Here is a 17,628-nt window from a genome sequence, read left to right on the forward strand (position 1 = left end):
CAACTTATAGTACCTTGCATGATCATGAGCAGCCACAACCAATTGAAGAATAATCGATTGCACCAGAACTTGATGCAACACTCCTTGGAAAAGATGAACAAATTGACCTTCCTCTTGAAATGAATCATATGTACTGCTGCTCCAAAGTAGATTTTTGATGCCAGACTGCTCTTGCTTAGCTGAAAATGCATGTTTGGACTCTTCAACAAGTGTATCTACCGGCTCAGGAACAAGTGAAACCTTTGTCCTCCCATTGGCTTCCAACCAAGAAAGATGTCTGATTGGACATCCTCTTGATGGGACAAAAACATAATTCTTCTTGCTGATTACATCTTTATCAGCTACTTCTTCAATCATAACCTTATGCTGGACAGAAAGATCTTCATGTGATTCAAATGAAACCATGACTGCATTGCATTCCTCAGTATGCTGTTTACAAACTTCAGATTTGAGAGAATCATCAACAAGATTTAAACAAAACTCTTCTATAGTACTCATGAAATGATCCTCATCAAGTTTTGGGTTAGATCTCTTATGCATGATATGTCCAAGTTCATGACCTTGGAACACGAATGCATTCATTTCAACTTGATTGGGACCTTCATGCATGCTCATACAAAAAGAGAATTCTTCTATAGAACTTTCTTGGGGACTTGAACCAATATCAAAACCTCCATCTTGGAAAATAGACTCTTGATTTTCATCTTTCTCAAGCTTCTCATGATCTTTTAACTTATGAGATATCGGTTTAACATCAAAGCTTGAACAAAATAGTTCCATCTCATCCCAAAATGTATCATCTTCAATATCTTCTTTACTCTTTTGAATAGGAGAGCTGAAATTTGCTTCATGACAACTCTCATCAAACTTTCCAAAATTCAAAATAGAATTGTCTTTATGTTCATAAACCATCTTTTCACATCCCATGACATGATTGTGCTCGTTTACCGACACCTTGGAAGAATGGCCTTCAACCTCTTGTTGTGCATTGTCCATGGTATCCGGCATGGTGCATTCTTTTTGTTCATCAGCTTTCTGGAACTGCATAAACCAGATTTGAGAGTCGCCAGCTATGTCTGCTTCCTCATCTTCTTGGAAGAGACCAACAAGATCACTTTGTTCAAATTCAAAATCCTCCACTGCTGCATTTTTTGGCGGTGCCTCAAGAGCAAGCCCTTCTGGTGATGAAGGAAACTTATCTTGATTTTCAACTACATAACTCGGAGCAATATTTGGGTATGGCCTCCTTGGAATGTCTTTATAAGGGGAAGAGAATACACCTTGAGCTATTTGCCTTTTGAGGGCAATCAACTCATTAGCCAACTTCTGCACCATGGGATCTGTTCTCTTGGTAGCCCATGATCCCAATGAAGAGACTTCTTTGGACCCATTTGATTCTATCTTCATCTTACCAGCAAGGATAAGATTATCTTCAATATCAATTGCCAAGGCTTGTGTTGCTGCAAGGTCTCTTGGGACTTCCCTTCTCAACAAAAAACATACTTCTGGCACTTGAGCATTGATGAAGAAGCACTTCAAATTTGCAGCGGTAGGCTGAGCAACAACTGGAATTTTGTTACACAACTTATTGAATTTAGCCACAAAATCCCGCATGGGTTCATGTGACTCTTTTTTCGTTTGAGCCATCTGAGCTAACAATGCATGCACATCTTCTACAGGCTTGAACCTCTCTTCAAACTTGTCTTTAAGTGTGGCCCAAGATATAATCGAACCAGCAGAAAGGTTATAAAACCAATCAGCTGCAATACCTTGCAGAGTATCCACAAATAATCTTACAGATACATCTTCGTGTTCAACACCATGAACACCACATGCTATGTAGAAAGCAACAATGTGTTCATCAGGGTGTTGATGTTCATCTCCAAAGAACTTGGGAAAGTTCTTCCTCGAACCATCAGGAAGAGCATGCAAAGGCGGAGTCAAATTCAACGGACCAAAAGCATTCCCCCAAGGACCTTGAGCAGCCATTTAACATATCCTTGGTGAAAGTTTGAGAAATTACAAAAACAGGAATTACAATGAATAGCATACCGGTATACTTCAAACAAAAGCGTGAGGCTTTTGAATGCGTATAATATCCTAGCAGAAACCCAAAAATTTTTTTTTTTTTTTTACCAACAAGACACTAATCTTCAAACGAAAGCGTGAGGCTTCCGAATGCATCCGTGTCCCCAACAGAGTCGCCAAAAAACTGTTGGTGTCTCGGATGGGCCAAACAAATTTATATCAGAGATCTTTAAAGACAGAAATAACAAAGTACTTCAAATCTCCTTCGATCAGCAGGAAACCCAACAAAAGTTATTTCCTTTTTTTTTTCTTTTTTTTACCAGCAAGACACTAATCTTCAAACGAAAGCGTGAGGCTTCCGAATGCGTCCGTATCCCCAGTAGAGTCGCCAAAAAACTGTTGGTTGAAAATTTTGTACACTTGGGGAAATATACAAAATTGTGGTTTCAACTACAGCACACGAGTAAAAACTCTCCTAATTAAGGGAAGGCTCCCCCTATCTAACTACAACTTGGAAAATAAAATTGGATGGGACAGCAATCTTTCTTCTTTTTTCAAGAAAGACAATATCCTTTTTCTCTTCACAGAAAAGGATAGCGATTGAATAACAGCAGTAACCACTTTCAAGTAAAATGAGAGAAAGGAAGTGAAGTTTCCTGAAAGCTCAAAGACTCCCGTCACTTCCTTCGGGACGGGACAGCAATATCAAGCTCAAAGACTTGACTATTGGAAGTCCTATCTACCCTTTGCTATACTAAATTTTACAACGAATAAAAGATAACAGCTCAAAGACTGGAATAATCTATTCTTTTAACACAAAGACAAGAACTAATGCAAGCTCAAAGACTTGCTGCTATTTCTTATCAAACAGTAATTTTCCTCAAGAATGGACGCAAGCTCAAAGACTTGCTGCTCCTTCAAGAGAGTTTCCTATTTTAATTAATCTTCTCTACTTGCAGCTCAAAGACTTCAAATCAGATTGGACTAAGCCCCTTTAGAAATACTTTGCATAGAAGGAATAAAAAGATTCAAACTCAAACATGTAGCTCAAAGACTCAAAACTTGAGTAATCCTTCTTTATTATTCTTCAAAACCTTCAATTCACATACATAAGCTCAAAGACTTCTTGCTGTAAATTTGGCAGAGTTTTTGCTTGCTTTCCAAAAGATAAAAATTACAATAGACTCCTCCAGTATTTATAGAAGAGGAGCCTTGAGAAAAAGGTGGGAGGATCCTAACTAACTTGAGAGATTCTCTCAACCACCAAGACTCATTCAATAACTAACTGAGACTTCATTAACTAACTAAGAGTTACTCCAACTAACTAAGACTTATTCCAACTACAGTCCTAATCGGACACAACTTGTAGTTGCCTTACATGTAATTACAAAAGTGCAAGTAATGTGTAACTTGCATTTTACAAAAAATATTTTTACATGTAACTTGTCAAAACGAAATTACAAATGCATAACTAAAACTATTCCATGTGTCTAAAGACACGACTCTAACTGCATCATCCTTTGTCTGTGATGATCTTCATGTCGCTTCAGGATGCTAGAACTTGAAGTATTCTAGATTGGTAAAGACATCTTGAACCGGAACGGGAACTTGCATCCTTGTCTTCTTGCTTGGGGTAATACTAGCTTTTCAAGAGGGAACGGGCTGCCTTCCTCTTTTCATGTCATGACCATCTTTGTCTTGAAAGCATTCTATGCTCTCAACCATGAATTGTTGTTGTATCTCTTCTTTGTATCATCCTTCATTCTTGAAATCTTCTTGCAAAATAAGGCCCATGCCTTAATCCATTGATTTGGTAGATCGTGTGTGCAAACCGGATTGACAAGGGAAGGGATAAATTGATGCGAAAATGGGCTCACAAGTGAATTTCGGGTTTTGGAAGCTGCATTACATGTGTGGGAAAAACAAGAGCATTAACTTGCAAATGTGGGAACAAACACGCAACTTCATGTGTGTAATGGGTAACTACAAGTTTGCACTTGTAATTGGTCCTTTAAAACTCATTTTCAAGTGTTTTTTGAGTGCATTTTGGACCAATTTCGGGTTCTGGATGGCTGACTGCAAGTAGACTTTAAATGGGGAAAATGAATGAAGGTGTGAAATGAGTGGATGAATTGGTATGTACGGATGAGGGAATTGGAAGCGGATAGGTAAAAATGAATTTCAAGAAGATCACTTGGAACTTTGCCAATGCAAAAATGGGAAGAACTTTCAACTTGCAACCCGGATTTCAAAAAAAAAAAAATGGTTAAATCTTTTATCCGTAAGGGAAGAACAATGATTTTCATCCAACTTGTAATTGGAATTTAAAATCCCGAATACAAGTAAAGAGGGAAAATGGGGAAGAACAATGCAATTCTAAAATTGCTTTACAAAAGGGAAAATCTCTCTCACAAAATCTGATTTTTGGGGAAGAACCAACCATTTACAAATTTACAACTAGAAAGAAAAAAACAAGAAAACAAGAAAAAAGAAACAAGAAGAAAATAAATCTTACCTTGCTCCAATGTGAAAATGCCTCTCCAAAAGATAATCAATCTTTGAAATAAAGAAGAATATCTCTTAAAAAGAAATTAACCGTATTCCAAAACCCTAGCCACGTTTTTGAAAAAATGGCAAAAACTGAAAAACGTGGCAGCAAATGCATGAGAAATGGCATGGAAAATGGCCAAGACTCTTTCTAACCTCAATACCTTAGCATACCAAGCCAAAACGATTCATAACATTGCTGATTCGTGGCATTTTTAATGAAGAAAAACGTGGTTTTTTAGCAAAAACGTGTTTGCTGTTATAAACCTAAAAACCAGCAAACTTAACCTCCATGTGGCGTGAAAGGTGTCTAAAAATGCATGGAAATAGGAAGGAATCCAAAACGCCTTCTATCTCCCAAAAAATCTCCACAAAAATTTGCTAAAAATCTTCAAAAAACATGTTTTTCCTTGCAATTCGGGTTTTTTGGAACAAATAGCAAGTTTAAAATGTATGAAACAATGAAAATCGGGTTTTTTGGAGGATATGACAAGTTTAAAATTTCACTTTTTCAACATGTTAGGCAAAATCGGGATTTTTTGGCCAAATAGCAAGTTTAAAATTTCAAAAATGCACTTTATGAGCAAAATCGGGTTTTTTGGACCAAAGTGCAAGTTTTAAATTGTCACTTTTTCACTTACAAGGCAAAATCGGGTTTTTTGGAGCAAACTGCAAGTTTTAAATACTTGTAAATGGGAAATAAAATCCCTACAACAAGTTATACTTGCTTGCACATATGTAATGGGGATTTAAAATCCCTATTACATGCAAAAACCATTAAAGTAGGGGTTTTTTGACCAAACTGCAAGTTTACTTGCAGTTGAGCCAAAAAATCCCTATTTTAACTAAAAATGACCAAAAAACAATAAAAAGATAAAAACAACAAAGGGGAAATTTAAAATAAATTACAAGTAACATATTTGAAATAAAAGTGCACATGTAATTGGTCAAAAATTCCCCTACAAAGACCAAAACAATGAATATCATTAAAACTTGCAGTTTGAAGAAAATTCTCCACCTGCAGTTGGGGTTTTAAAACCCGACTGAAGGAAAGACATAGCAAACGAACCCAGAATTTGACGAAATTCGAAACGTAGTTCGAGGATGGACTGAGGATTAAGCCAGTCCAAGGATTAGTCGAAATTCTGCCTCGGGAAGCGTGCCATAGAGTAATTTTTTTCATTTTTTCACAAAAATTTCATGTAATGGTCCTTCATTTTTGAAAACAAAAATGAGGACAACAATTGGCTCTGACTGGGGAATTCTTTCATTTATCCTTCAAGATTGTGAAAGAAAAGAATCCAGAACTCTAAGTGCCTTCCTCTTATCCATTGGGCCACAGAGTCAATCAAAGCAAAAACAAAAACAAAAAGACAAAAGACCAAAAGTAAAAGACGCAGACGACCGAAGGATGATATGACTGACGCAAAGCAACTAACTAAGATGCTAACTTGTGCAACTGCACTTATTGAAAATAGAAACCTACCTATCCTAAACTAGCCACAATGAAAACTTTTCAAATGAAACCATTCACTGGCTCAGCAAAATAATTGCCTTTTTTCAACAACTTATAGTACCTTGCATGATCATGAGCAGCCACAACCAATTGAAGAATAATCGATTGCACCAGAACTTGATGCAACACTCCTTGGAAAAGATGAACAAATTGACCTTCCTCTTGAAATGAATCATATGTACTGCTGCTCCAAAGTAGATTTTTGATGCCAGACTGCTCTTGCTTAGCTGAAAATGCATGTTTGGACTCTTCAACAAGTGTATCTACCGGCTCAGGAACAAGTGAAACCTTTGTCCTCCCATTGGCTTCCAACCAAGAAAGATGTCTGATTGGACATCCTCTTGATGGGACAAAAACATAATTCTTCTTGCTGATTACATCTTTATCAGCTACTTCTTCAATCATAACCTTATGCTGGACAGAAAGATCTTCATGTGATTCAAATGAAACCATGACTGCATTGCATTCCTCAGTATGCTGTTTACAAACTTCAGATTTGAGAGAATCATCAACAAGATTTAAACAAAACTCTTCTATAGTACTCATGAAATGATCCTCATCAAGTTTTGGGTTAGATCTCTTATGCATGATATGTCCAAGTTCATGACCTTGGAACACGAATGCATTCATTTCAACTTGATTGGGACCTTCATGCATGCTCATACAAAAAGAGAATTCTTCTATAGAACTTTCTTGGGGACTTGAACCAATATCAAAACCTCCATCTTGGAAAATAGACTCTTGATTTTCATCTTTCTCAAGCTTCTCATGATCTTTTAACTTATGAGATATCGGTTTAACATCAAAGCTTGAACAAAATAGTTCCATCTCATCCCAAAATGTATCATCTTCAATATCTTCTTTACTCTTTTGAATAGGAGAGCTGAAATTTGCTTCATGACAACTCTCATCAAACTTTCCAAAATTCAAAATAGAATTGTCTTTATGTTCATAAACCATCTTTTCACATCCCATGACATGATTGTGCTCGTTTACCGACACCTTGGAAGAATGGCCTTCAACCTCTTGTTGTGCATTGTCCATGGTATCCGGCATGGTGCATTCTTTTTGTTCATCAGCTTTCTGGAACTGCATAAACCAGATTTGAGAGTCGCCAGCTATGTCTGCTTCCTCATCTTCTTGGAAGAGACCAACAAGATCACTTTGTTCAAATTCAAAATCCTCCACTGCTGCATTTTTTGGCGGTGCCTCAAGAGCAAGCCCTTCTGGTGATGAAGGAAACTTATCTTGATTTTCAACTACATAACTCGGAGCAATATTTGGGTATGGCCTCCTTGGAATGTCTTTATAAGGGGAAGAGAATACACCTTGAGCTATTTGCCTTTTGAGGGCAATCAACTCATTAGCCAACTTCTGCACCATGGGATCTGTTCTCTTGGTAGCCCATGATCCCAATGAAGAGACTTCTTTGGACCCATTTGATTCTATCTTCATCTTACCAGCAAGGATAAGATTATCTTCAATATCAATTGCCAAGGCTTGTGTTGCTGCAAGGTCTCTTGGGACTTCCCTTCTCAACAAAAAACATACTTCTGGCACTTGAGCATTGATGAAGAAGCACTTCAAATTTGCAGCGGTAGGCTGAGCAACAACTGGAATTTTGTTACACAACTTATTGAATTTAGCCACAAAATCCCGCATGGGTTCATGTGACTCTTTTTTCGTTTGAGCCATCTGAGCTAACAATGCATGCACATCTTCTACAGGCTTGAACCTCTCTTCAAACTTGTCTTTAAGTGTGGCCCAAGATATAATCGAACCAGCAGAAAGGTTATAAAACCAATCAGCTGCAATACCTTGCAGAGTATCCACAAATAATCTTACAGATACATCTTCGTGTTCAACACCATGAACACCACATGCTATGTAGAAAGCAACAATGTGTTCATCAGGGTGTTGATGTTCATCTCCAAAGAACTTGGGAAAGTTCTTCCTCGAACCATCAGGAAGAGCATGCAAAGGCGGAGTCAAATTCAACGGACCAAAAGCATTCCCCCAAGGACCTTGAGCAGCCATTTAACATATCCTTGGTGAAAGTTTGAGAAATTACAAAAACAGGAATTACAATGAATAGCATACCGGTATACTTCAAACAAAAGCGTGAGGCTTTTGAATGCGTATAATATCCTAGCAGAAACCCAAAAATTTTTTTTTTTTTTTTACCAACAAGACACTAATCTTCAAACGAAAGCGTGAGGCTTCCGAATGCATCCGTGTCCCCAACAGAGTCGCCAAAAAACTGTTGGTGTCTCGGATGGGCCAAACAAATTTATATCAGAGATCTTTAAAGACAGAAATAACAAAGTACTTCAAATCTCCTTCGATCAGCAGGAAACCCAACAAAAGTTATTTCCTTTTTTTTTTCTTTTTTTTACCAGCAAGACACTAATCTTCAAACGAAAGCGTGAGGCTTCCGAATGCGTCCGTATCCCCAGTAGAGTCGCCAAAAAACTGTTGGTTGAAAATTTTGTACACTTGGGGAAATATACAAAATTGTGGTTTCAACTACAGCACACGAGTAAAAACTCTCCTAATTAAGGGAAGGCTCCCCCTATCTAACTACAACTTGGAAAATAAAATTGGATGGGACAGCAATCTTTCTTCTTTTTTCAAGAAAGACAATATCCTTTTTCTCTTCACAGAAAAGGATAGCGATTGAATAACAGCAGTAACCACTTTCAAGTAAAATGAGAGAAAGGAAGTGAAGTTTCCTGAAAGCTCAAAGACTCCCGTCACTTCCTTCGGGACGGGACAGCAATATCAAGCTCAAAGACTTGACTATTGGAAGTCCTATCTACCCTTTGCTATACTAAATTTTACAACGAATAAAAGATAACAGCTCAAAGACTGGAATAATCTATTCTTTTAACACAAAGACAAGAACTAATGCAAGCTCAAAGACTTGCTGCTATTTCTTATCAAACAGTAATTTTCCTCAAGAATGGACGCAAGCTCAAAGACTTGCTGCTCCTTCAAGAGAGTTTCCTATTTTAATTAATCTTCTCTACTTGCAGCTCAAAGACTTCAAATCAGATTGGACTAAGCCCCTTTAGAAATACTTTGCATAGAAGGAATAAAAAGATTCAAACTCAAACATGTAGCTCAAAGACTCAAAACTTGAGTAATCCTTCTTTATTATTCTTCAAAACCTTCAATTCACATACATAAGCTCAAAGACTTCTTGCTGTAAATTTGGCAGAGTTTTTGCTTGCTTTCCAAAAGATAAAAATTACAATAGACTCCTCCAGTATTTATAGAAGAGGAGCCTTGAGAAAAAGGTGGGAGGATCCTAACTAACTTGAGAGATTCTCTCAACCACCAAGACTCATTCAATAACTAACTGAGACTTCATTAACTAACTAAGAGTTACTCCAACTAACTAAGACTTATTCCAACTACAGTCCTAATCGGACACAACTTGTAGTTGCCTTACATGTAATTACAAAAGTGCAAGTAATGTGTAACTTGCATTTTACAAAAAATATTTTTACATGTAACTTGTCAAAACGAAATTACAAATGCATAACTAAAACTATTCCATGTGTCTAAAGACACGACTCTAACTGCATCATCCTTTGTCTGTGATGATCTTCATGTCGCTTCAGGATGCTAGAACTTGAAGTATTCTAGATTGGTAAAGACATCTTGAACCGGAACGGGAACTTGCATCCTTGTCTTCTTGCTTGGGGTAATACTAGCTTTTCAAGAGGGAACGGGCTGCCTTCCTCTTTTCATGTCATGACCATCTTTGTCTTGAAAGCATTCTATGCTCTCAACCATGAATTGTTGTTGTATCTCTTCTTTGTATCATCCTTCATTCTTGAAATCTTCTTGCAAAATAAGGCCCATGCCTTAATCCATTGATTTGGTAGATCGTGTGTGCAAACCGGATTGACAAGGGAAGGGATAAATTGATGCGAAAATGGGCTCACAAGTGAATTTCGGGTTTTGGAAGCTGCATTACATGTGTGGGAAAAACAAGAGCATTAACTTGCAAATGTGGGAACAAACACGCAACTTCATGTGTGTAATGGGTAACTACAAGTTTGCACTTGTAATTGGTCCTTTAAAACTCATTTTCAAGTGTTTTTTGAGTGCATTTTGGACCAATTTCGGGTTCTGGATGGCTGACTGCAAGTAGACTTTAAATGGGGAAAATGAATGAAGGTGTGAAATGAGTGGATGAATTGGTATGTACGGATGAGGGAATTGGAAGCGGATAGGTAAAAATGAATTTCAAGAAGATCACTTGGAACTTTGCCAATGCAAAAATGGGAAGAACTTTCAACTTGCAACCCGGATTTCAAAAAAAAAAAAATGGTTAAATCTTTTATCCGTAAGGGAAGAACAATGATTTTCATCCAACTTGTAATTGGAATTTAAAATCCCGAATACAAGTAAAGAGGGAAAATGGGGAAGAACAATGCAATTCTAAAATTGCTTTATAAAAGGGAAAATCTCTCTCACAAAATCTGATTTTTGGGGAAGAACCAACCATTTACAAATTTACAACTAGAAAGAAAAAAACAAGAAAACAAGAAAAAAGAAACAAGAAGAAAATAAATCTTACCTTGCTCCAATGTGAAAATGCCTCTCCAAAAGATAATCAATCTTTGAAATAAAGAAGAATATCTCTTAAAAAGAAATTAACCGTATTCCAAAACCCTAGCCACGTTTTTGAAAAAATGGCAAAAACTGAAAAACGTGGCAGCAAATGCATGAGAAATGGCATGGAAAATGGCCAAGACTCTTTCTAACCTCAATACCTTAGCATACCAAGCCAAAACGATTCATAACATTGCTGATTCGTGGCATTTTTAATGAAGAAAAACGTGGTTTTTTAGCAAAAACGTGTTTGCTGTTATAAACCTAAAAACCAGCAAACTTAACCTCCATGTGGCGTGAAAGGTGTCTAAAAATGCATGGAAATAGGAAGGAATCCAAAACGCCTTCTATCTCCCAAAAAATCTCCACAAAAATTTGCTAAAAATCTTCAAAAAACATGTTTTTCCTTGCAATTCGGGTTTTTTGGAACAAATAGCAAGTTTAAAATGTATGAAACAATGAAAATCGGGTTTTTTGGAGGATATGACAAGTTTAAAATTTCACTTTTTCAACATGTTAGGCAAAATCGGGATTTTTTGGCCAAATAGCAAGTTTAAAATTTCAAAAATGCACTTTATGAGCAAAATCGGGTTTTTTGGACCAAAGTGCAAGTTTTAAATTGTCACTTTTTCACTTACAAGGCAAAATCGGGTTTTTTGGAGCAAACTGCAAGTTTTAAATACTTGTAAATGGGAAATAAAATCCCTACAACAAGTTATACTTGCTTGCACATATGTAATGGGGATTTAAAATCCCTATTACATGCAAAAACCATTAAAGTAGGGGTTTTTTGACCAAACTGCAAGTTTACTTGCAGTTGAGCCAAAAAATCCCTATTTTAACTAAAAATGACCAAAAAACAATAAAAAGATAAAAACAACAAAGGGGAAATTTAAAATAAATTACAAGTAACATATTTGAAATAAAAGTGCACATGTAATTGGTCAAAAATTCCCCTACAAAGACCAAAACAATGAATATCATTAAAACTTGCAGTTTGAAGAAAATTCTCCACCTGCAGTTGGGGTTTTAAAACCCGACTGAAGGAAAGACATAGCAAACGAACCCAGAATTTGACGAAATTCGAAACGTAGTTCGAGGATGGACTGAGGATTAAGCCAGTCCAAGGATTAGTCGAAATTCTGCCTCGGGAAGCGTGCCACAGAGTAAATTTTTTCATTTTTTCACAAAAATTTCATGTAATGGTCCTTCATTTTTGAAAACAAAAATGAGGACAACAATAAGATTTTCATTTACTATTCTCACAAGTTGGCATTTCTTAGTCACATCATACATCAGTAGTACATCAATTATGTTATAAGGTTTTTGACATTGTCATATTAAATCCTTTCTCTTGATTTATTCAATGCAATAATGAATCATGTTTTCACATGCTTTGATTTGCAATCAGCTTCTTGAAATAGATTAATGAAAAAGAAGATGCTCCCAATCCTACATTTAGCAATGTCACATAAATGAAACTGGAAATGCCATCAACAGTATACTCCAAGATATTCAATAAAATTTATTGGTTATCGATCTCCTAAATAGTAATAAGTTGACTTTTTTTACCCAGAGTGATATAGCTGTAGATAACTAGATCCTAGTTAGTACTAAGTTTAGGGTGACTTGACCTTCCTTGCGATTACCCTATTGCTCACTGCCATTACTAGTCCTAAACAGACATCAATAAGTAGTAGGTGTTTTGGCTTTTAAAATAAAACATGTTTAGACAATGTTGATGTGATTGTGGAATAGTAGATGGGATGGTATGATTTATCATAAGAGCTAGTTATTTTGAGCAGGTCTAAAGGAAACAACTCAAAACAATTTGTGTATACGATAGAGGATGAGTAGTTGCACCCTTACATAGATAATGATTTGGGCGTCTCTAGTCATGCACAAGAATCTGTGATAAGATTTAGAATCTTTAAGTATTTATGAGGTATTCCAATCTGTAGCGCAATTATGAGGGTAACATGATCCCATATTGAAGGGCAAGGTATTCAACTCTATCATGGATCGACACCCTAACAACACTAACAGTTTTTTTCATATTCATCAACCTTCATTTTTACACATGTAGTGTGCAAGCCATGGTGGGAGGGAGACATCCATAGCGAGACACCTAAATGAAGAGATTTTGGCTATGAGGACAATGGGGAAGAATTTATTATTAAATCAACCAACTTTTGGCACCAATAAGGGAGAGGGATTGGATGGAAGAAACTAAGATTCCTGCATATTACCAAAAGAAAGAATGAGAGTTTTAGACAGATACAGGAGGCTTGAGCATAGTGGAAGGATAGACAAGACACGAGATCTTGCAATTCTAACATAGTGACTTGCAATCCATAATTCTAACTGATATGCTTATTTTTCCCATTATCAAACATCTACAACCAAAGATAACTAGAGGTATTACACTATTCTGGAGCTGTTGCGCATACCAGGAATTTCTTTCTACAATGGAGAAGGAAAAAACTAGTTGAGCTCCTATGTCCAGTTTGCACTCTTCTCTCTCTGTAGTCTTCTTCTCATAACCTTCTCCTCACTCCTTACAGCGATAGATGGAAAGTAGAAGACAAATATACTACAAAAATAATTCCATCCTCTCCAATCTCCTTACATCCTTATTTATGCCGATTTTTCCAAAGAACTCAAATTTTTCCAGGCTAATGGAAATTAATTACTGGTTACATCTTGAGGTATTCTAGTTGGAGGTACATAGCTTTATTCCTAATAGCCACACCCAAATAGAGGGGAGTTGAGTGTAGATTAAATAAGCCTCAATTGGGCAACGTGAGAGAAGACTTGGGAGTTACTAATCAGCTCTTCCTTGTAACTAGAGTAAATTTCCTGATTTTACTCCAACTTATGTGCCACTACTAGAATAGGGTAGGTAAGCCTATAACCAATTTCGAGGGTTATGACGTGAGTTTATTATTATCTTATTTACTTATTAATTAATTTAATATCTTTTTTATTCCATATTTATTTATTTTAATCAATTAATCATCTTTGCTAGTCAAGCCCTTCCAAACAAATAAAAATGAATATACTGTTAAAATAATAAGGTAACAAAATAATAGCATCAAGGAGGTCATGACATCCTCCCCTCGTTGTATTGTGCATTGTTTTGAATGTTGATGCACTTCCATAGTCTCAATAAAAAAGTGAAATAGCATCATGTCTTAATTTTTTTTTGAAATATAAAAGGAAATATCTGTTGCAATTCTTTTGTGTCCTCACATGTAGCATTTTCCTCATCATATTGAATCCCATTGTACCTTGCGCTGATCTATCACCTTGTTGCGCAATTGGTATTGGTGCCTCCCCAAGATTGTGTATGGCTCTACTGTTATTCTCTTTGGCTCTCGGACTTGTAGTGCATTCCAGTTTAAATATGCTTTTGGTCAAGTACATACTTCTTGAGAAATGATATACGAAAAACATCATGGATATGACTCAGTTGTGGAGATAACACTAGTTTGTTGGCCACTGGGTTTATCTTTTCTAATATTTCAAATGGCCCCACGTAAATTGGTGCTAGTTTTCCCTTATTCCCAAAATCTATGGAGCTCTTATGGGGTCTAACTCTCAAGAAAACCTTCTCTCCTACTACAATTCCCTTTGCATCCTATTTCTATTTGGGTAGCTCTTTTGCCTATCTAATGCTTCCTTCAATCTTTTTCTGGTTGACTTAGTCTGGTTTTCCGTTTCTTTCAACATTTCAGGGCCTGTTATCACTCAATCCTCAAGATTATCCCAATTCAATGATGTTTGTCAAGTTCTGCCATAAAATGTTTCAAAAGAGGCCATTCCCAAGGAAGACTCAAAATAGTTGTTACAAGAAAACTCTGCTAGTGGGAGGTATTCTTCCCATTTTGTTTGTTGATCCATGCAATACATGCAAAGGTCTTCCACTATTCAGTTTGTTCTTTCTGTTTGTCCACAAGTTTTAAGATGGTACATCATACCAAAGTCCAATTGTAATGTCCCCTTCTCAGCAATAATCAACTCAGTTGACTGTTAGCTTATTTCGGAGACCTGTAGGCTAGTTGGAAGCATAAATTAGGGTTTCCTACCTCTTGGAGGATGTTTCAGCATTTTTGGTGGCTTGCATGTTGGAGTTTGTCAGTTTTGGCTCTGGATTCCTTCTGGGTTTTTAGAAAGCTTCGCAATGATGGTACATGCATGGCAAGCAGTGGAGTTTGGCAGACTTACTATTTTTAGAAAGTGGAGGTGAGAGCAGCTTATTTCTCTGGTTTTTTTGGGTTTTCTGAGAGCTTTGCGATGTTATAACATGCAAATCAATCTGAAGACTTTTTTCAGACTTACTATTTTTAGTAAGTTGACATCTGTTCAGAGTGTGGTTAAAATCATTTTGGGAACACTTACTATTTTTAGCAATATTCTATTTATAGTAAGTACTATTTTTGGCAGGTTCCTGTGTTCCAACTCAAATGGCTATTTTTAGCAACGCAGTTCAGTACTTTGGCCTCAGCTCAACATCGGTAGTTGACAATAATTGAAGAAGGTATATTTTAATGGTTAAGCCTTATATTTATTTTATTTAGACTTGGACGACTTGGAGAGGATAAATAATATTTTTATCCTAAGTCTATTTGGCGAAATATTTTACCTTCATAATGGGGCGCCAAAATGCAGTTAAATTTTATAACTTATGGTTGGCATCCACTTGAGGGAATAATGTATTTGTTGCCAAATGAAATATTATTATTATTCCTTGGGCGATTTGACGAGGGAATGAAATGAAACACAAATTAAAGTAAATTTGAATGTTGCTCTTTAATCCCATATTGGAGCGAAAGGAAGTTCGATATGGAGAGGAAGTTATAAATAAGTGCCTTGGCCTTCATTTGAGACTATCCAAGAATATTATAACGAAGTGTTGCCGAAATGTTGTTGGAATGCTTACCTCCTAGACTGCGTGCTTAGCTTCTCACTTGAAACATAGCGACTAGTTGAGATTTGGGACTATTCTTCATTCAAAAGAATGGATGGATTCATTGCAAAGTGTGTTTGAGTTTTCTGATTTTGGAGTGCTGTGAATGTGTTTCAGGTTGCTGGTTTTGGTGTAGCTGTAGCTTGTTTTCGTTCATAACTCTCTGTCCGAGTGTCGGCTCATTCTGGGTAGTGCCTTGTTCTCTTCCTATGTCCCAGGCGATCATTCTTGTAAGTTTGTAGTGCTTAATTTTGTGTATTCATTTTTATAATGCAAATCGTACTTCTGCCCTAGCCGTACCATGTTGGGCTGCCTGGGAATGTGTGCAAGAATTCATTTGGGGGTATTTGATGCAGTTTGTTGGGTCTAGCTTAATCACCTGTCTTATATCTTTCATTTGCAACTGTTTTGGGGTCATTCCGTTGAGTGTGGGCAAAATTGTGAGCTTTTTGGTGAGTTTTTAGGTTGCTGGTCTGCGTTTTTCTAGCGTGTGGTTTGCATTTCAAAGTTTGAAGTTGTTAGTGTGGAGTGTGTTCTTGGTGTGGTTGGTTTGTGTTGGTTTTGGGAGTGTATATCTTATCATTTGCAGTGATGGACAATGATCTTCTTAATCTAAAATTTCATGCTCTTATTTGTAAAGCTGATTAATAGTACTAAGTCTGAATAAGTGGAAGAGGCTGGCTTGCCGCCTTTCTTTTATTATTGTAACACCGTCCTCCCACTGAATAAGCGGTTGAGTAGATTGCAATTTCATTCTAGTCCTCCCATTGGATAAGTGGTCGAGTGATTGTTGCTATTTTCAGTTCCTTGTAATCTTGTAATTGGCTGGTTGCACCGCCAAACTGCTGTGGAAGTTTCTATCACCCGCTGGATAAGCGGAAGGGGCTGGCTTGCCGCCCAGCATTGTACTTTGCATTGTAATTTCCACCTGATCATTGAGCTAACAATCCCCTTATCACCGTATGCTCTCACCTTCCCACATTGGGCTCTTGGTGATCAGAAAGTGGAAGGGTTACTTTCAGCAGTGTTGTTGATTATCATTTTCTAACCCTAACACGTGCTTGTGGTGCTTGAAATTGGAAAAAATTGGGAAAAATTAAGAGGAATATTTCACCAATTGTGTTTCCAAGGGCGACCAAAGTGTTTGCATCTCTATTTGATCTGATTTTCTCAAGAACCCCATGCAATTTGAAAATTTCCTTCACAAATTGCCTAGCCAATGTAGGGGCATCATTAGTGAAGTTTAATGGTATGAAGTAAGCCACCTTGGCAAACTTATCATCGACTACCAATATTGCATTATGCATGTATGGTGTCATAGGTAAGCCTTGAACAAAGTCCAATTAATGGCTTGCTACTTGTGATGTGGTATATCAGGAGGGTATAGTAATCATGCCAGGTGATTATGTTCTGCCTTCACCTTTTGACGTTCCAAACACTTGGCCACTAAATTTACTATCATTTTTCATCCCTCCCCCAAATAATAGCTTCTGAAGATCTGAATAAAGTTTACTTACCCTAGGGTGTCTTGAATAAGGAGTATTATGAGCTTTGATCAAAGCTAACTCCCTCAATTTGTCAGATCAGGGACATATATTTTATTAGTGTATAGAAGCAATTTATCTTCATCAAGACTGTACCCTTCCACCTTTGGATCAATTGAATCAATTTCTAAAGTTGACTTGACGTGTTCATACCTTGGATCCTATTTTCAAACATTTTACAATCTCTAGAATATTTCCAAACACAGGTCTGAAAAATTCATTTCCATTATAGACAACAGTCTGTAGGTATTGACTTTTTGGGTCCACCTTTCAAAAGTAGATTATGCCACAATGCATTCCTTGTGTCAATCAAGATAATCATTTATGTGTGGATACTCTGCCTTTTTAGTCCAAACAATCACTTCCAGTGTCGTTATATTTTCTAATGCAATATATTT

At 36.8% G+C, this 17,628-nt stretch overlaps 1 protein-coding gene across 4 annotated transcripts in view; it reads left to right on the forward strand.

Annotated features, from left to right (window-relative positions):
* LOC131038474 (calmodulin-binding transcription activator 4) overlaps positions 1-17,628 on the forward strand; it is a 209,216-nt gene that overhangs the window by 190,918 nt on the left and 670 nt on the right. Inside the window, exon 12 of one of the 4 annotated variants that reach the window (XM_057970913.2) lies at positions 15,804-15,916. The exons of the other annotated variants lie outside the window; for them this stretch is intronic. Coding sequence (XP_057826896.2) covers positions 15,804-15,845 — 42 coding nt within the window. The 3' untranslated portion in view covers positions 15,846-15,916. The remainder of the gene's footprint in view (positions 1-15,803; positions 15,917-17,628) is intronic. 4 annotated transcript variants of the gene reach the window in all.

Source organism: Cryptomeria japonica, chromosome 10 (assembly GCF_030272615.1).
Source record: "Cryptomeria japonica chromosome 10, Sugi_1.0, whole genome shotgun sequence".
Taxonomy (NCBI): Eukaryota; Viridiplantae; Streptophyta; class Pinopsida; order Cupressales; family Cupressaceae; genus Cryptomeria; species Cryptomeria japonica.